The 21,188-nt window shown below is 36.1% G+C and overlaps 4 protein-coding genes and 1 non-coding gene across 5 annotated transcripts; all 5 read right to left on the bottom strand.

The window, feature by feature from the left end:
• Positions 1 to 1,576: 1,576 nt before the first annotated feature.
• Positions 1,577 to 2,170, bottom strand: BNAA03G48750D. Its single transcript, XM_013886131.3, has one exon. It carries the CDS (start codon positions 2,168 to 2,170, stop codon positions 1,982 to 1,984), a length of 189 nt encoding a protein of 62 aa, XP_013741585.1. The 3' UTR covers positions 1,577 to 1,981.
• On the bottom strand, positions 1,577 to 5,947 carry BNAA03G48730D. The gene has a single exon (XM_048764056.1). The coding sequence runs from the start codon at positions 5,841 to 5,843 to the stop codon at positions 5,655 to 5,657; it is 189 nt and encodes a 62-aa protein (XP_048620013.1). The 5' UTR covers positions 5,844 to 5,947; the 3' UTR covers positions 1,577 to 5,654.
• LOC106444681 lies at positions 1,727 to 3,136 on the bottom strand. The gene has a single exon (XM_048764052.1). The coding sequence runs from the start codon at positions 3,134 to 3,136 to the stop codon at positions 2,948 to 2,950; it is 189 nt and encodes a 62-aa protein (XP_048620009.1). The 3' UTR covers positions 1,727 to 2,947.
• A 3,501-nt stretch (positions 5,948 to 9,448) lies between the features above and the next one.
• Positions 9,449 to 9,555, bottom strand: LOC125607716. The gene has a single exon (XR_007338787.1). It is a non-coding gene; the product is annotated as a small nucleolar RNA R71 (small nucleolar RNA).
• A 6,842-nt stretch (positions 9,556 to 16,397) lies between these two features.
• On the bottom strand, positions 16,398 to 17,021 carry LOC106444678. The gene has a single exon (XM_013886128.3). The coding sequence runs from the start codon at positions 16,796 to 16,798 to the stop codon at positions 16,592 to 16,594; it is 207 nt and encodes a 68-aa protein (XP_013741582.1). The 5' UTR covers positions 16,799 to 17,021; the 3' UTR covers positions 16,398 to 16,591.
• Between the last annotated feature and the right edge of the window lie 4,167 nt (positions 17,022 to 21,188).

Below are 21,188 nucleotides of genomic sequence, written 5' to 3'. Positions count from 1 at the left end.
TACTTTGTTCCCTTTTGCTACGATGATAGTTACTTTTATCTTGAGTCCTTAACCCTTATCGAATCTGAAGTGGAGATAAGTTGTAAATTTGAAACCAACTGTCAATCAACACTTAGTATCAAAATCAAATGATACAACCAGGTCCACACATGAACGGCTAACACCATGACGCGTCCTAGCTAATATCATTAAAGCCGCCAAATACCAAATACCGTGTGGACGGTCCCTTTCTCATACTGTTCATACTTTGGCAGTTTGCGTCTTTGTTGTGCAATAATGCATAAATATTGTTTATGGTCTATATTTTAACTTTGTAAAATTAGTAATTATTGCAAAATTAAATCTAAACTATAGCTTCAAATTATACGCCTTGTAGAAAGTAAACTTGCAATTTAATATGAAATTACAGGGTATAAGAAGAAGGGAAATGACATTTTGTTTTTGATTGAGTGATCGATCTAGTTAGTCTTCAGGGAAGTGACAAATTTCTACCCAAATATTTTGTATCTTCCACCGGCCATTGATTTTTCCTCTCTAGTGGATGTATTGTCATGTGGTCCTGTGGGGTTTGTGACTGAAATCATTTTAATGAGTTAAAGCAAGGTGTTGATTAATCTAGTAGATGTTTATATTTATTTATAGTTCTTATAATTTATTAAAAGAAATTATAATTCACGTAATATGTTGGTTTGTGTTAGATAATAGTTATTGTGTCATTTTCACATTAATATTTGCTTATAGGTGCACATAGCTGCACATTTTTTCTAGGGGACATCACTAATACAAAATATTGGACACTCATTCATCCATCTAACCTTCCTTTTTCCTTTTTCTCTTATATCTCTCTCCTTTTCTATGTGTATGCATCAATGTAACTACAAACGTTGACACATTTTATCAATCAAATAAATAAGTGAACGAAATTAAGTCCCTCCCAATAGTAGTTGATTATTTTCAATAATTTGAGAAAAAAAAACACATGCATTGACTTGTCATATTCATACACATATCAACTGTCTAATTACCATAAATGTCAATTTTAAGATACTGCTTACTAGTAAGTCGAATTAAATGTTAATAAAAATGATCCATAGGGCGATAGACATTGGAGTAAGACGACAAGCATGGCTTTTATACCACACGAGCTTTATTATTTTTCTTTCCCAACTCTTCTGTGTGGATATTAGATGACCACCGAGGTCCATTCGTTGTCGTTTTCAACTTTTGGGGTATGACATTCAGCTCAGTGTCACTGGGTTGATCCAGTTCATACCGGTCTAAGCAGACCGATTAATGTCTAAAAATACGAGTAAGGTAGGTTTGGCAATCATTGACAGGTAACTATTGTAGGAATACAGCAAAGAAATTTTAAATATTTGTTTATTTTCTAAAAATATACTTCAAAAGTATAAAATGTAGCTTTGACATGAACTTGACATATTACATATAATGTTCTCCTTTGTTAAAACTTTATTTCAGTTTTCTAGAATTTATAATATTTTAAATTTTAAATTATTATAGTAAATTATGTACTTCTGCTTTATTCATTTCACTAATTTTCCTTAACACATACCAGTCAAAATGATCGTTTTGGTTTTACTAATTAACTTGATTATTTTATTTTACAAGTTGCAACCATCGCAATACAACCAGTTGGCTATACGATGGTTTAAAAGGTAAAGAACAAAGTCTAAACAGACAAGTGCGTCTTGTCAGAAGAGAAGAGTGAAGCCAAAAAAAACATCATCTCTTCATCACGTTCTCTACAGATACAAAAGACTGAAATCTCAAAATTAAGAAACGCTGGAAGATTAATCAAAACGATAGTCTCTAGTAATAACTCGATACAATTATACAAAGCTCTGATCAAGTAATCAACACAAAATCTAGAGAAAGTTTCTTCAAAACAAAGCCACAATCTCCTCGAAAGCTCCGGAGAAACACACAAAATTGAGATCTGAGAACGTTGGGTTTGCGCAGATCAGAAATCAACTAGATGAGAAGAGAAATCTGGAACAGGTGTCGATCTTGAAGGAAAACGCAAAGAGAAACCACCAATCCGTATCACGTCAGTGTCTCCTCGCCGTCTCGGAAGAATCCCAGCGGTGAGTTTCGCTAGTGCCGTCGTGTACTCAACCAGTAGCTCAGTGATTATAACAACAGAAATCATTCTTTGATATAAGAAAATTTTAATAACGGTTGTCGCCGGAAATCTAGAAGTCTCTCACTTATCTCTTATGGTGTTTGGAAGTGAGAGACATCATACATGTATAGATCTCTTTATATAGGCGACAAAACCTAAAGCTCACAGTGGTTTCAAGACCTACTACTTGCACACGTATATCGCTTTCCTTTTCTTTATTTTATTACTACTCTTTAGTAATTTGCCGCGTGTCATGCGTTGCAGACAGAACTGTCACAGTTTTGGTGACAAGACAAAATTCATGGTGGTTACGCACACAATACCGATACGGCATATACCATTAGCTGCTGCTTTTTCATATACCACTTACCCAATAAAGTATATAAATAAATACTCAGTTCGTATGTACCTGTCTACTTGGTTTTAGAACATTCTATTTGTTTTATCCTTTTAGGTTTATCTCATTTTAGTCCCTCTATTTTTCTACAAAATTGGAGTCCGTATCACCAAAATGGATATGAAATTTTATTTATATCAGTAAAGTTGTTCTTTTCACCGTCTATCTTTAGAAAGAATTCTACTATAAAATGTGACTGAATTTAAAGGAGGTCAATTCTTGGAAATCATCATTGGTCGAGACAATTACCAATTGGACACAACAGAACAGATGATCAGTTATCATAAGTTAAGAAAAAGGCTGTCATAATCATAATTTCTAGTATTATATAATTCGATACGATACATTGTTTACAAGTCTCTAGTCTGATCAGTATCCAAAAGGGAAAAAAAAAATCTCAGCTGTTATCAGAAATCGACAAGATGCGAAGAGAAATCTGGAACCGGCGAGGACCTAGGGGGACAATACACAGAGAAATTGCCAATCCTTACGAAATTTTCGTCGCCTTGCCTCCTTGGAAGAATCCCAGCGGTGAGTTTAGCGAGAGACATTGTGTACTCCACCAGTAGCTCAACAATGATTACTACGGAGATCATGATCGATCGATGAGACTTGAATATTCGCGGGAAAAGAATGGTCTAGAAGTTTTTTGAGTTCTACTTCGAGAGCTACAGTTGTTAAATGACTTGTGAGAATGAGAGAGCTCTCTTTATTTGTTTATATAGAGGCCTAAAGCCAGAGTTTCTCCACGTTGGTCGTCGTTACTCGGACTCGTGTTTCATATTTTAATATATTGTATTTCTCGTCAGACAGTCGGAACATAAAAACGAAGACGCGCTTGTCCCATTAGCGTTAGCTGATCCTCTAATCAACTTAACGACAACACATGTGTTTTATTTACTAACAGCTCAGCACTTACATCACTTTTTAAATAAAAAATAACTCAGCCGATACAACCTTGTTTGGGGTTACAGTTCACTTATACAAGATAAATAAACAGAATTCTAACACGTCTTTACATCTTCATAACTCGATTTTCTTGTGAATGTCTATCCGATGGAGTTGGGTTATCTTCAGTTGCGTTTAATAAAATAAATGTGCTTTTTTCTCGTAGATTCATCTACAATGCTATTTAAAATAAAATAAAACTTTACTTTTTTTTTTAAAAACTTTACTAATCATAATACTGTAGTACATATTTTGACATATATTTTTTTTGTTTGGCATTTTTTGACATATATTGATACGTATTAATTCTTGTTGGAAACAGGGAAATGGCAAACATGCATAAATCTTTGTATAGGCTAGACAAATCTTAAATATCTAGACTTTTTTTTGTCTAAGTCTATTTAGTTCTCGATATTATTACTAGTATTAGTTTTTACACATCAAATCTGACAAATTCATGAACTATCTTTTTGCTTGTACAAGACTACAAACTATGATGTTTTGTTTGGTCGGATGTATTATTGCACTTAAAATCAATAATAAGGAGATGGATTTAAAAATTTAGTAGCATATGATTGGAACTCTAGCCACATATATAATTAGACATATGATTGGAGCTTACAGATGTAGATTTTGAGCTAATTCTGTATGGCAATATAAGATATTTTGTTCTGATTCTGCGAGGAGGAGATATTATAAATTATATAGATGATAAAAGAGTATCGCTTAAACAATTATAAAGGACATATCAAGCTTCACGCGTTCACAACTTGGCTGCTGTAAAATAGTCACACAAAATAATATTGAATCATATAAGTTAGGCAATTTTTAATTCCGTATGAGTTGTAGTTGACTGTAAGTTGTATCTTAATTAAATCATTGTTAATTACCTGAGCGTCGACCTAATCTTTGATGAATCGCACCACAGGCATGTAGTCCAATTTCTGGGTTAAAAATTCAAACACTTTTGCTTTTACTTTAGTTTGATATTTATAAACCTAACTGTTTATGTCTGGAGATAGGATGAGATGGATGCAAAACGGGTTGGATAGCATTCAATTTCTTGAGAAAGTTATATTGTTTTACTTTTAAGTTTTATGCTTTATCAGTAGCGCTGTAGGCTGTAGCGGTCGTCTCGCCATGCATGATCTTCATTCAAAGTTGCATCCGTTAAGAATAACAAGTTGTAATGAAAAAACTAGCTTAGTTAGATTCATCATGTCAACATCACAGAAAAAAAAATCACAGAAAGACATGGCTGGAATCTAAACGAATTTATGTCTTTCTTTTTTGTGCAACTAAAAAATCTTCAGAAGTCTTTTTTTTTTTTGGAGCAAAAATCTTCAGAAGTCTATTACTCCTTCCGTTTTTTTATATATGACGTTTTAGGATTGTGCACATAGATTAAGAAACATTTAATTTCTAAACAAAAATATTAATTGTTTATCTAACCACAATTTAACCAATAATAAAATAGAAACTATAATATCATTGGTCATCTAGCATTAATTAGTAATAAATTTTACATAAAAAATTGAAAACGTCAAATAGTTTGGAACAAAAAAATTCTTCTAAAACGTTATATATAAAAAAACAGAGGGAATAGTTGTTTTCTTGCTAGAGAAACGAAGTCTTTTTTAATGAATATTATTTTAGAACTTTTTTTCCTTGTAGAATATTTTTAGACAAAAAAAAATTATTTAGTGCTATTTAAGAGTATTTATCTAATTATCTGACTAATGGCATATTTTTACTACTTAAAACGTTCGTGAAAAAAAATATATGAAAACTTGATCTTATTTTTGATCTAATGGCAAATGCTCAAGTACTATGAATTCGTTCCACTAACCCACTTTTATTTTAAAACCATTCTGTTTGTAAAATCACGTATTCATTATTAATTCATTTCCAACAAGCATACCAACATTTGGAAGTCGTCATCGGCCGGGACAGTTACTAGTTGGACCATAACAGAACAGATGATCAGTTATCAAAAATTAAGAAAATGCTGTCATAATCTCTGTTATATAATTCAATACAATAAATGTTTACAAGTCTCTAGCCTGCTAAGTATCCAAAAGGGTGAAAAAAAAAATCCTCAGCTGTCACTCATCTACTCGGTAAAAAAAAATTGAAGGGGAAAAGGCAAAGCATCGACGTCAGGGATTAGAAGTTGACTAGATGCGAAGAGTAATCTGGAACCGGCGACGATCTAGGAGGACAATACACGGATAAATTGCCAATCCTTACGAAGTTTCCGTCGCCTTGCCGCCTAGGAAGAATCACAGCTATGAGTTTAGCGAGACCCGTTGTGTACTCCACCAGTAGCTCAGAAATGATTACCACGGGGATCATGATCGATGAGACTTGAATATTCGCGGGAGAATAATGATCTAGAAGTTTCTTGAGTTCTACTTCGAGAGCTGCAAATTGTTAAATGACTTGTGAGAAAGAGAGAGATCTCTTTGTTTGTTTATATAGAGACGGAGGGAGACCAAAGAAGCTTGAGTTCCTCCACTTTGGTCGTCGTTACTCGGACTCGTGTTACATATTTTAATATATTTCTCTTTAAAACAGACAAAATATAAAAATGAACCGCGTACACATTAGCATTAGCTGTTCCTCTAGTCAATTTTGATAATCACATGCGTTCTATTTTTACTAATATAGCTCAGCAGTGACATCACCTTTTAATTCACCAGCAGATACACAATTTTTGGGGTTAAAAGTTCACTAACACTTCTAGAGATAAATAAACAAAACTCTAACACGTCTTCACATCTTCATAGCTCGATTTTCTTGTGAATGTTTTATCAGATGGAGTTGGTTATCTTCAGTTTCATTTTTTATCAAAATTCTTTTTACCTATTATATATCCATCTACAATACTGTTTAAATAAATAAACTTGATTCATCATATATATTTTGACATATATGATATATTTATATCGTGACCAAAAAAATGATATATTTATATTGATATGTATTTATTCTTGTTTGGAAACGGGATTGGGTGTATGATTTGTTTTTCTTTGTATATGCTAGTATAGCAGTATATATGGTGTTGTCTTTTTCATAAGTCATAACAAACTTTGCTTATTAAAATCTACGAGTAGCTCGTGTAGTAATTAAGTAATAATATAAGTATATTTATTTATGTTATTTTGATTTGCTATGGCTGTTATTTTCATCATTTGTTTTAAAATAGACTAATTGGTATTATATTGTCTAATATTTTGTAAAATACTAATGTTTCATATGTGATTAGTTACCGATATTCCCATCCCATTTTTCGTTCCAAACCTAAGTTGAGAAAATAAAATGGGATAAGATCTGTTTACTTTCTAGTACTTTTTTTCTTGGGTCGAAAATGTGAAGTACTTTCAAGTTCTTGTTTCCATCCCATTGTTACAAAATCTCGTTTGCCTACCTCTACTTTCCGATGCTTAAGTTAAAATTAAATCGCTTTCAATCGTCCGAAAGTCTTCACGGTCCAAAATTGACTTATAACCACATTTCAAATATACATAGTTCATAGACCAAAACAGTTGAACATTCGGAATTGGAAGCTAAATAATTTAATGAACTTAATCAGTTAAAGGGGACTTATCTCAAATATGAAGTTATATACTCTTTCGGCTCCCAGAAACAAGATTTTCTAGAGTTTATTCTTATTGCACAAAGATATTTTTTTATTCTTTAAAGTATTTTTGTATACTTTTAAGAAATGTTAATTATGAATATTTGAATTAATTAAAGTTTATTGGTGAATAATTATTGGAAAGTGTATTGAAAAAATGAATTGTAAATTAAATTATAAATATTTATTATATTTTTAATAAACGTGAAATTTCTGATATCTTGCATATTTCTATTGTTTTATCTATTCATCCATGTGCATTTTGATCATATAGATTAGGATTTAGCCATGTTTAGGTTGCATTTTGCATACATGAGTCCTTATCAGGTATTGGAGTATCACATGGAGTTCTTGGAGGCACTTGGAAGCATTTGGAGCTCAAAAAGGAGTGTTTAGAGTAGTCACTGGGCGAGCAAGGCATGGGAGCGACCAGTCCGGAGCGACAGGGAGAAGTCGCTCGCAGTTTCATCACTCGGAGACGCGAGAACGAGCCCGGAACGACCTCTCGCAGCGACACAGCGAGGTCGCTCCCGAAGCCTGGAGCGACCTTACCAGAGCGACAGGGAGAAGTCGCTCGCGTTTTCATCACCCGGAGACGCGAGAACGAGCCCGGAGCGACCTCTCGCAGCGACACAGCGAGGTCGCTCCCGAAGCCTGGAGCGACGGGCTGAGGTCGCTGCGCGTTCTATTTCTGCTCGAACTTGTGATTTCTCAAGGGCCTTTTGGTCATTACCATATGCACGTTTTTATTTTCTAAACCTATGTTTTAATACTCTAAGAGCCACCAAGAGGGGGATCATCTTTGTTCTTAGAAAAAACCACCAAAAACCTTTGGAAAGTCATCTCTTTGAATGAATTGATCAGTTTATTATTGAAATTCTGTGTTCTTATCTATTTCCTGTGTTTCTCTACATGATTAATCTGAAATCCAACATGGGTTTAAGAGGAATCATGGAGATTAGTGAGTAATCACCTTTTGAATTCATGGGTTAGGGAGATTGAGGGTGATTAGGTTAGAACTAGGATGTTTTAGTGTAGATCATTCATATTTCCTTGCTAGTAGAGTGAGCATAAAGCATCTTCTGAGTTGGCCACTCAGTAGTTGAACCTTAGGCATTTCCCCCCGAAAGGTGTTCGAGGAAATGCCCGAGACAACTCTTCTTAGCTTTTAGCATACTTTGCCAAAGACATTTGTTGTTAGAGGTGCTAAGATAGCCATTGGACTTGCTAGTTATGATTGCTTTCATATTATTCAACCAAAGACATTTGATGTTTGAATTGTGTTAAGTAAATGAACATTCATCTAGACATAGAGTTTGTTTAGGATTGTGTCCAAGCTTAAGGTTAATAGATTGATTGATCGTTTGCCATCTTTAGTTCGAAACTTGATCACCCGAGGTCTAATCCCTATATCCATGAGTTCTCTTTTCCAATAGTTAAGAAAGTATCATTTAGTTATTTCTTTTAATTAGTCATAGTTTAAAAACTCATCTAAATCATTGGTTGCACTTAGATTAAGTGATTACTTGCATTCTCGGTGCTTTGATATCTCTCAGAACTGGTTCGACAATCATTTATACTACAACATTTGTCTTAGGAGTCTTGAAAACTCCTAACATCAAATTGGCGCCGTTGCCAAATTCTGAGTAGATTTAAACATTGAGATTTAGTCAATTGCTTGAGACTAAGTCATTTTTATTTTCTTTTGTTACTGACTCTTCTTCACCTCCCTTTAATCTACAGGTGTATGAACTTGCGGAGCAGGGGTCCATCAAACCTAGTTCCAAGAGCAGCAGACATCAGAGCTTTAGAGAGAGAGTGTGCTAGAAAGAGAAGAGAAGAAGAACATCAGGCTCCATTGCAGAGACTGAACACTGACATGGGAGACGTTCATCAAGAAGATGCAGGCGTCAATGGCGCTAACAACAATGGTCCACCTAACCAACAGCGAGCAGCTCGACCCATTGGCACTTACGACCGTCCCAACATTCATGGTCATCGATTGGGAGTCCGAGCACCCGCTGTGGCAGCCAACAACTTTGAGATCAAGTCAGGACACCTCAACGTGATCGAGAACAACAAGTATCATGGCTTAGCTCTAGAGGATCCATTTGATCACTTGGACAGGTTCGACAGCTACTGTGGGTTGTCAAAAACCAATGGTGTGTCCGAAGATGCCTTAAAGCTCAAGCTATTCCCTTTCTCTTTAGGGGATAAAGCACGTCAGTGGGAGAAGTCTCTACCAAGCGACTCCATCACCACTTGGGATGACTGCAAGAAAGCATTTTTGGAGAAGTTCTTCTCTACTTCAAGAACTGCTAAGCTGAGAAATGAGATCTCCAGCTTTCAATAGAAGAACTTGGAAGGCTTCAGTGAAGCCTGGGAGAGATTCAAGGGCTACCAAGCTCAATGCCCACACCATGGCTTTTCTAAAGAGAGCTTGCTGAGCACATTCTACCGTGGTGCTCTTTCTAAGTACAGGGCCAGACTGGATACAGCTAGTAATGGGTTCTTCTTGGGGAGAACTGAGGAGGATGCAGAGGAGCTGGTTGACAACATGGTTAAGAGTAATGCAGTCTACAGTGGAGACCACGACAGAGGCAGTAGAACTGATGATAAGCAGACGAGGAAGGAGTTGAAAGCTCTACAGGATAAGATAGACATCCTCATTGCTGATAAAGCTACCCAAGAGCAGCTGCACTTTGTTGGCAACCCAAGCCAAGAGACACCAGTTGTTGTCCATGAAGTTGAGGGTTTGGAAGGTCAGGAAGAGCTGTGTTTCATCAACAACAATGGTAGCTGGTACAAGAAAGAGCCCAACTTTCAGTACAACAACTACCAACAGAAATCCTATTCCAACAACCAACAGAGTGGTTACCAGCCACGAAACAATCAGCAAGGCAGCTATCAACCACAGCAAAACCCTCCTCCTGGTTTCAACAACAAGGGCAACCATTCTTCCCAACAACAATCTAATCCCTCTACCTCCACTCCTCAAGTCAGCAGCACTGATGCTCTACTGAAACAAATCCTGGAGTCTCAAACAAGAAGTGAGAAGCATGTTGGCTATGAGTTGAAGAATCTTCACTCAAAGATTGATGGGAGCTACAATGAGCTCAACAACAAGTTCAGAGCTTTGGAGAACCAGTTTGCTGCCATGAACACTCAACAAAATCGCCAACAAGGTTCTCTACCTGGAAAGTCTGAGCAAAACCCCAAGGAAACCATGAAAGCTATCACTCTCAGGAGTGGTAAGGAGTTACCTCAGAGAGCTCTCACCAAGGATGCTGAGAAACAAAGTGAGGGGGTTGCCATCACCATAGATGATGAAGTAGTGATTGTTGATGAGAAGATTAATGACGAGATCTTGGAAAAGATAGTGGAAGCCAAAGGAAAAGGAAAGGTTGGAGAAGAGAAAAAAGCAGTTAAGGATGGTGAAGTTGTCACTCCTGCAAGTGAAAGTTCTTTTGTTCCTCCTGCCTATGAACCTAAGCTTCCATTCCCAGGTCGATTCAAGAGGCAGTTGCTAGAGAAGTACAAAGCTCTGTTTGACAAGCAAATGAGTGAAGTCCAGGTCACAATGCCCATTATTGATGCTTTCATGCTGATTCCTCAGTACAGTAAGTTCCTGAAAGATGTTGTAGCTGCAAAGAAGAAAGAGATGGAGGGCATGGTGATTCTCACTCATGAGTGCAGTGCTATCATTCAGAGGCTGGTCATTCCAAAGAAGCTAGAAGATCCAGGATGCTTCACATTACCTTGTGCTCTTGGGCCTATGGTATTTGATAGATGTCTCTGCGATTTGGGAGCTAGTGTCAGCTTGATGCCCCTATCTGTTGCTAAGAAGCTTGGTTTCACTCAGTACAAGAAGTGTATACTTTCTCTGGTATTGGCTGATCGTTCAGTTAAGTACCCTGTGGGTATCTTAGAGGACCTCCCAGTGATGGTTGGAAATTATGAGATTTCTACAGACTTTGTAGTGCTTGAAATGGGTGAGGAAGCTCAAGACCCTTTAATCCTTGGAAGGCCTTTCTTAGCCACAGCGGGAGCCATTGTTAATGTGAAAGAAGGCAAGATTGATCTCCATCTGGGTAAAGGGCACGTTCTCCATTTTGACATCAAGGAGGTAATGAGGAGGCCAACAGTTCAAGGGCAGGTGTTCTACATTGAAGAGATGGACGCCCTTGCTGATGAACTCCTTGAAGAGTTGTCACTAGAAGACCCTCTACAGCATGCTTTGACTGTAGAGAAAGAGGCTGAGGTGGTTGAGAACCTGGAGAGTACTGCCTATGGGATGATGCTGGATTCACACCAGGGGTTCTTCAGTAAGGATCAGTACGAGGAGCTTCCCCAGATGGTTCACCAAGAAGTTTCAGTCACTCAACAAGAGGACAACCAGCAAGATGACTGGAGTGAACTTAAGGCACCTAAAGTGGAGCTTAAACCTCTTCTCCATGGTGTAAGGTATGCATTCCTTGGTCCTAATGAAACTTACCCTGTCATTGTGAGTAGTGAACTTACTGAAAATGAGTTGTCTGAACTTTTGAAAACACTTAAAAGATTTAGAAAGGCAATAGGTTACTCACTAGATGACATCAAGGGGATATCACCCTCTTTGTGCATGCATAGAATACATCTTGAGGATGAATCAATGACTTCTATCGAGCATCAAAGAAGGTTAAATCCTAACCTGAAGGATGTTGTAAAGAAAGAGATTCTTAAACTCTTAGATGCTTGTGTTATTTACCCTATCTCAGATTCTAAATGGGTATCACCTGTGCATGTTGTTCCAAAGAAAGGTGGTATCACTGTGATTAAAAATGCACATGGATGAATGGATAAAACAATAGAAATATGCAAGATATCAACTCCCCCAAACTTGTTCTTTACTTGTCCACAAGTGAACTTTCTAGAACTCATAAGGAGAGAGGTTGAAGGTGGGAGCTCATAGCCAAAAGAAACACCACTAGCAAACACAATTAGCACACTCTCTTATTACACTCTAGCTTCTCTAGGCCTATCTCAACTCCTTTTGTCCCTACACTCATCATCAAGCATCCACACATTCAAATCAGCCAACTCTCACATTCATTAAGCATAAGATATCAAGTGAATTCTTGCAAATGATCAGTTGGTCCAAGTCATTTGGTTGGGTAAGGGAAGGCTTTTATTCAAGTGATTCAAGAGGTTCAAAACATATGATCTTTAAGGTGGTTTACTCTCAAAACAAGTAGCCTTGACATTGCACATAATATATCTAAGAAAGGGACCAACTCATGCATACAATGCTCAATCTCCATTGTTCTACCCCTTTCCCAAACATATAAGTTACACATTCACTCTCAAATGTCAAACCCAACTTACACCTCTCACCAAAAGATTCTAAAAACATCAGCTCTTTTTCCTTGAAATCTATAAGAGATTTTTCACAACCTCAAAATGTCTCTCAGCTCCTAACAACTTTGCTAACCCCCTTTTTCTTTCTTTTTTCTTTAGTTTTCGATTTCTTTCTTTTTTTTTTTTTTTTTTTTAGGTTGGGGGCCAAGACTTTTCAAAACTAGAGCTGGAGGTTCTCTACTTATCCCAATAAATCAATTCACTTGAGCACAAGAATCTATCCTTCTTATTTCTCCCAAATCATGATTACAACACTCATCCTCCCACCTATAGCTAGACAATAGAGTGTCCAATCTAGCAAAAATGAAGATCAAGCATTGTCGTTCCCGATACTCTCAACATTATGCACATGTAAAATTTTCCGAAGAAGGCCTCACTCATCAAACAATGAAAGCTTAAAAGGAAGGAAAGGTTTTGGGAGTGGTCTACCACTAGAGTTTGTCAAAAAGAATGGCAACAAAGATGTGACAACTCAAGTGTGTATAGCCATGACTCAGTACACAAGAGACCCTAAGCAAGTAGCATTAAGTTCATTCAGTTCAAATAAGGTTGTAGTTGGCTTCAAAGACTGAGTTTCAACAATCAACAAGTTTCAAGAAGAGTTTTCAAGGCTCGAAACATACAAGTCTTTTCGAGAAGTGCACGGCTACTCAGGTGCAACGTAGTGTTCTTTACAAGGCATTTAAAATCATTGCTCCCAATGCAAGTGAATGCAACTTATATGCTCTAGACTCTCCTAATGGTGCAAATGATACAAACTAAATGACAAATCTTTTTTTTTATGTAAATAGGTGTGCAATGCATGACTCAAATGAAACACAATCAAAGCAAACATGATCAAATGCTTGGTACCTCCCCCAAACTTGAGTTACACAGTCTCTGTGTTGTCAAGGAAAGAGAGAGATACCGAGAAGAAAACTAATATGCAAAAATGAAATGGTATATACAAGGGAGAGAAAGAAGTACCTCCTATAGATAGTAGGTGGGGGCAGATGCCCCAGCATCGTCGTCGTCAGGAGGGAAGGTGGTGTAGTAACCACCGGATGCTGAACCGGAGCCTCCATACCATGGCTGGCTCTCAACCTCGTCAATCTCGTCCTCACTGTCTGAAGAAGCGAGGGATGGGGATTTGTTGCCGGAAGTGGAAGGTTGAGTGGGTGGGTTCCTCCACTTACGCTGAAGCTGCGCAACAGTGAGGGGGAAGCCAAGAGCATCAGGCAGGGTGGAGGCTGGGGGTTTGAGGTGTTCGCGAAAGCGAAATCGGCTGAGCTACATCCAGCTATTCCTCCCCTAGTTAAGACATCAGCTACTTTCTTCATGAACTTGGCTGAAGTCTTTGCCTGCTTCTTCACAGTCTTGCTGAGCGCCTTGCACTTATCCTTCAGCTTTTTTATCGTTCTGTCCTGAGCTTTGTTCCACCTCTGGAGACGACCAATGTGGTCATGAGCATCACGGAGAGCTCCAGGGGGAAGGACTCCGTCATGGGGCTTGAAGTAGTAGCGCGGAGGTCCATAGATATGCTCAGATGTGTCTTCAACAGGCGAGTCAGGTTGCGTAGGGACACTCCTTCTCCTTGATGGAGCTGCTTGAATTGGATCGAGAGGCCCGTGTTCTCCGAGAAAGTACTCCTGGGGAATGTTGAAGCTGACAGCTCCAGGTATCTCTAAACTCGTCAGGTTCCGGTTTGGAAGAACCACCTCGACTGGCTTGCCCTGCAAGTAGTAGTGGTAGACGTAGTCCTTCCCATACATCCCACTGAAATAGGTGGCAATCCTCAAGTAGGTGCCATCAATGAACCTAGGCCCCGCTGCGTCCTTTCCCAAGGGAACATTCAGAAATTGGAGCAGTGGTGTGATCATTCCGCCTATCCCCATCTTTGGGCGCGAATCAGTGGTGTACCACGCCCAGTCTCTGTAGTGTTCGAGACGGCCCACAAAGAAACTGACCATCCCAAAGGTAGCATAGATATCAGTGCTGGGAAGGGGTAACACTCCACGTTGAGTGTAGGGACGGATAACCGGACAGAGCAGTCGCATGTCTTCCTCAGTAACCGTACCAGCTTGCTTCTGTGGGTAGAAAGCATGGACTAGCAATCTGTGGAGGTAGCGTACAGACGGGTGTCGGATGTGTGAGTTCTTGTCAGCCCCGGTAGAGTGCTTGTTTCCAGTGATCAACTTCCAAAGCTCTGTGGGGAGGTTCTCACACTTGGAAAGAGAGTGGTCTTCTAGGTCTTGGAACCCCATGACCCTCCCAATGTCCTTGAAGTTCATGTTGTATTCTCTTCCATTGACCTTGAACCTGATTTTTCCCCATCCTTGTCTCACATGCGCCGTGTCGTGGTAAGTGACCACAAGAGAGGAGAGGAACTGACAAGTGACATCCTTGTAGAAAGGATAAGCCATGGTGAGGAGTTTTGGCATCTTCAAATGTCCCAGCATCGCCTCAATATCAGACTCTAGACCCAACTCCTTCAGCAAATCGAGGTCGGCAAACCTGGTTGGAGTCCAAGTGACTCCATTCTTCAAATGATCATATAGCTCCTCGACATATGGAGTTTTCGCTCTGTCTCGATCAACAGCAACCCCTTTGCTCTTTGACAACTTGGCTTTCTTCGTAGGTGCCGGCTCATCTTCACTCTCAGTTTCACTTTCCTCATGGGTGGAAACTGCTACACTTTTCCCTGCCCTCTTCTCGTGTTCTTTCGATTTCCTTGCAGCCAACGTCTGCTGTCGCACAGTCCTCTGCGTCCCTGAGCCAGTTGGCTCGCTGGTTAAAGCTTTTCCTCTTAGTGCAAACTCCTGACTTTCGGCTTCTTGCCTCTCAGCTTCCAACCTTCCCTTTGTCTTTTTAACCATTTTCACCTGAAAAATTACAAACTTGGAAAGGGATAAGTAGATGGAAGTAAAGAAAAGCAAGACTTTGCAAGTGAATTTTTTTTTTTGCAAAAGAGAACTTAACAGATGAATTTTCAGTTTAAACTCAAGTTCAACACAATGCAACAATGTAACATCTTAACGCATCTAGTTCACCCACAAACACACCCAATTAAGGTCAAATTCGAAAAACCCCCAAATCCATGAACCCTAATTTTGCGAAAGTGCAAATTAAACTCAATTTCACCGTTAATTCAACAACCCAACTTGATAGATAAGCTTTCCCTAGTCTATTTCACCACAATCTAGCAAGAAAAGGACCAAATTTCGACTTTCAAATTCTAGGGTTCATAGACCTACGAATTTGAATTTAAAAACTCAATACCTTGCTCTGGATGAAAGGAAATGGTGAATGGGTGGTGAGAAATAGACTACAGGGGCGAAAGCTTGGATTTAGAAACAAAAACTAGTTGATTTGGGTGAGAATTGAGAAGGTTTTGGGAATTTTGGTGTGGGAGAGTTTGTGAGAGGAGGGGAGAGTGATAGAGATGGAGTCGCAGGGGTTAGGGTAGGTTTAGGGTCGTCCGGTTCGGTCTAGGGTGGTTAGGGTCGGTTTACTTGAATTAAACCGGGGTTTAGAGTTAGGAAATTTACCTGGACCGGTTTGGGAGCGACGTGAAGGTGTCGCTGGGAGAGGTCGCTCCCGAGTCGATTCCTCGCGTCGTGATTCGACGAAACCGCGAGCGACCGTGGAGTGTCGCTCTAAAATACCCACAGAAAGGTGGTATCACTGTGATTAAAAATGACAATTTCTAAAAAATCTTATTTTCTGAACTTCTCTCCCTGCTTATTTTTCATCTATTTCTGATGTCATTTTCTTTTTGTCAACTTTTCTGACGCCATTATAAAATGAAGTTATTACCTATTCATCGTCTTAATGTGAATAACACCGTAAACATTTTTTTTGTTCTTGAAGATCATCATTAGGTAAAGATCATGAGTTCATCAAAGATATATAACTTTCTATTATATTTCGATACAAAAATTTACAAAGCTCTACACGATTCATCACAATCTAGAGAAAAGAGAGGCAGAGATACACTCAGTGGAAAAAAACTCAGCCGTCACTTTTTGATTAGATCAAGAATGATGAGAAGATCCGGAACAAAGTCTCTGAAAGGTCTTCAAGCAGATCAGAAGTCTACGAGATGAGAAGAAAAGTCAGGGAACGGCGACGACCGGTTAGTACCCGTGGGAGAAGGACAAGGCAAGATGAAACCGCCAACTCTTACGACGTTGCTGTCGCCGCCTTGCCGTCTAGGAAGCATCCCCACGGTGAGTTTAGCGATAGCTGATGTGTACTCCACCATTAGCTCGGCGAGGATTACGACAGAGATCATGGTCGATGATAACTTGAGAATCAGGTGATGGATTTGCAGAAGAAGAAGAAGGATCTCGAACAAGAGAGAGATAGAGCTGAAATGGAAGTTTGGTGGTATGACTTGTGAGGAAGAAAGACCTCTCTCTGTGTCTTTATATAGATGAAAGAGTTTCCCTTCTTCACTGTTTGTGACATGTACTCTTCGTACGCGCTCAACTACACATTTAGCTGTATTCTCTAATCTACCGATTATAATAATATGCGTTTTGTTTTTTTAATTTACTAATATAACAAATCAAACACATCGCTTTCAAGAAAACTGCACTTGTTGTTCTTGTCTTCTAGACCTCTTTTGTCTAAATCTATTTTAGTTCTTGATATTATTACTATCAATTTATAAAATACACGCCATATGTGACAAATTCACGAACTGTCTTTTTTTCTTGTACAACACTACAACTATGATGTATTTGTTTGGTCGGATGTTTAATCGCACTTGAGAAAAAAAACCATAAACAAGGTTACAACAGAGATGGATTTTAAAATTTTACTAGAATATGATTTGGAATTCTAATCACATATCATTTGGCATATGATTGGAGCTTACAGATGTAGATTTTGAGCTAATTCTTTATGGCAATATCAGATATTTTGTTCTGATTCTCCGAGGAGGAGACATTATTAATTTATGTTAGTAAAATGAGCATCGTTTAAACAAGGGACATTTGCTAAAACCAACCCAAATATTCAAGTCAAATGTAAAAGTGTACCCCACTTTCAGTCAAATGCAAAACCAACCTAAAGGAGTAGTAAAAGTACTATTTCACCCTTATGACCAAACAAAAAACATAAATGTATTTTACGTTTCTATCCTTTGGAAGTCTACACGTAATAAAAGAAGTCTACATATATATAGACTTCCTACGAAGTCTACTTTATAGACTTGTTTTGTAGTCTACACTCTAATTTGGTCTACTAATTTAATTTTGAAAATGTATAAAAATAATTATTGTGATATTTTTAATTAATCATCAATATAATGGAAAATATGAAGTAAATAAATTAAAATTTCATATAATCGAACAATTTTGAAGAATATATACTAATTTGGTTATCATGTGCTAGACTATGTTCATAGTTTAGAAACAAAAGGTTCTAACATGTTATGTCTTTTAGTAGTTGATTTCATAGGGTTAGATTTTAGATTTTGTTTTTTTTTTTGTTTTATTAACTTAAATCTGCATATTAATGTTTAGTAGTTTATATTTTGTATAAATGAGACTTTTTGATTATCAAGCAAAACATTTAGGGTTTGATATTTGTGGTTTAGGGTTTCGTAGACCTACAATAAAGTCTATTTATCTGAAGACGTCTTTTTCAGTCTATATTTTTCAATTTGTTTTACAAAAAATCATTATATTTAAACTAAGTTAAGTTCCTTAAGAATAAAAAAGTGAAATCATATACTATAACTATTAAAAAATAAAGAAATAAATTTAATAAATCATATATTAAAATTATTAAAATAATAAAGAATAAACAACAATAATTAAATTATTATAGTAGACTTCCAAAAAGGTCTACTATGTTATAGTAAGATCTACTCCAAAATTTTAATTTTAGTAGACTTCAAACGAAGTCTACAGTATCGTAAATTTTAACCTAGTTACATTTTTGTCTCCCTATATAAACAAAATTTATTCAATCTCTCTCTAAAGTGGCTGCACAAGTTCTTAAAACTCTCTCCCTTCTCTCTAAAACTTTCTCTCTTCTCTCTAAAATTCTCTCAATTGTTTCTAAATCTCTCTCATTATCTTCTTTCTCTCTAAAATTTTCTCAAGTCTTTCTCACAATATTATCTTGTCATTTTAGATATTATGATTCATGGTTTTCATCTTCTCCTTTAAAAAATGTAAGTTTTAGATCTATAGATTTTAAATGTGTATTTTATGTTTATTTCTCACAATATTATCTTTTTTTGGTAGGTATTATCACTCATGGATTTCATCATCTCCTCTAAAAATGTAAGTTTTAGATTAATAGATTTTAAATATGTATTTACATGTTTATATTCAAATAAATTTATAGATCAAGCTCTCTACATTAATTTGCTACTAGTTTACCTTATAAATTATATTATGTAAAGTATTTTCAGATTTAAAATTATTTTCACATTTCAAAATATATAGATTTTTTCAGATCTGAAAATTATCAGACAGTGTAGACTTCTAAAGAAGTTTACTAAAGCTTGCAGACTTCATATGAAGTTTACTAAACCATAAAGTTTAAGCAGACTTCATTGGAAGTCTACAAAAATATGACTTTAATTTTTTCTATGTTTTTTAATAATTTTATCTTATTTTGCAGGTATTTTCTTCCATAGTTATTCTCTTCTCCTCCTAGAAATGTAAGGTTTACATCTATAGATTTAAAATATGTGTTCTAGTATTTATATTCAAATAAAGTTACATATTAAAATTCATATTAATATGTCTTTAATTTATAACTATTTTGTCAATTAAATCATATTTTTAAAAGTTTTTTAGATTTAAACTTATTTCATATTTTTAATGTATTATTTTTCAGATCTATTTTTTTTATAGAGTAGACTTCATTTGAAATCTACTTAAAACTTACGGCTGGTAGACTTCAAATGAAGTCTACTAGCCTTGAATTTTAAGCAAATTTCATTAGAAGTTTACTCAAATATGATTTTAATTTTTATCTTATTTTTTAAAATTTTATTTTATTTTGCAGGTATTCTCTTCCAATATTTTCAAATCATCTTCCCAAAAATGTAAGCTTTCCATATATTCATTATAAGATATTTTGTGTTTATAATGAACTAAATTTATAGATTCATACATTATCTTTTTGCTTTGTTACAAGGATGACAAAAAACCATTTTTGAAATATTTTCCAGAACAAAGTATTTTCAAATTTTCTAAATGCACACTTTTAAATATGAAAATTTTCCATTAGTGTAGACTTCAACTAAAGTCTACTAAACAATAACTTTACGTAGACTTAATAAAAAGTCTACTAAAATATGATTTTATTTTTTATCTTATGTTTTTCTCATAACTCTATCTTATTTGGCAGGTACTTTTTCCAAGACTTTATTTGAAGCATCAAGATTATGAAAAATCAAACATACTCAAGAATACTTTTTAATATATTGCTCTGTAATAACTTTCATAATAAAATATTAATTTTTAAATAATTTTTTAATGCATAATCTATAAACATTGTATTCATTTTTAGTTGTTTTCACTTGTATGATATTATTAATTTTTTGTTAGATATCAATTTTTTCACAAGATCTAACCAACCAAACAAGTAAAACCACCATAAGCTAAAATAATAACTAACACACATGTGAGAAGAAGAAAATCTATACAAAATTTTCCCAAAAATTTTCAAGAATAATACTAATCAAAACAATTTGCAATAAGTATCAAGTGTATAATTATAACACATTAAATTGTGAAATTCATCCAAGACCATTAAAATTTTACTAACATACACTGTAAAATAATTAAATCATGAAAAAATATGATGAATAATACACAAATACACTTTTAATAGAATTTACGACGTAGACTTCAACTGCAGTCTACATTTGTAGATTTACAAAAACGTCTACACTTATTATTTAACATATAGTCAATCCAAATTTTTTTAGTGTATTGGCGCAGGCTTGATACACAAAGGCGTACAAAGTGTGTCTTAGATAACTCGATCAAGTTCCGTACTTGTCGATTATTCGTGACAGGCATAAGAGGAGTATATTCCTATTCGGAGTCATTTGTTTTAAATGATGTTTGGTAAGGAATAGGTTAGCACCATCTTCTCAATTTTGTTGTCCAGATCATAATCTTCTTGTGTCATTTCAAGAAGTTTACCATGTGTACAGCCATCATGCACAAGGAACATTCTTCAACCTTTCCGATTCTTCATCTTTTTCGAATATTTTGTCACCCAAAATGTCTTTGGCCCATACTTCACACTCGCTCTAAGTTTCCAACCACATCCTTGAACACGACACTTAGCCACATACAGAGTTTTTGTTGTCTTATATGCTGAAAATGTAAAATTATATTCCACAGTCACCGACTTCAGCTTTGAAACAAGCTCAGCCTTACTAGCAAAACTATAAACGAAGACTTAGAAATACGTCTACAATTATTAGCTAACAACATTGTCAAATCAAATGAATTATACCTTCATAATTATAAAAAAAAAATTATTTTCAAAATCACTCAAACCCATTAGGATTAACTAACACACACTGTCAAACAAAAAAACTAGAAAAAATTTAATGAATAATACACAAATTCACATTTTTATAGATTTTTCTATGAAGACTTAATATTTAGTCTCTGAAGATGTTGACGTTCTTTTCAGTT

This window comes from Brassica napus, chromosome A3 (assembly GCF_020379485.1).
Source record: "Brassica napus cultivar Da-Ae chromosome A3, Da-Ae, whole genome shotgun sequence".
Classification (NCBI taxonomy): domain Eukaryota; kingdom Viridiplantae; phylum Streptophyta; class Magnoliopsida; order Brassicales; family Brassicaceae; genus Brassica; species Brassica napus.
This window is presented reverse-complemented; position numbering and strand designations above follow the sequence as displayed.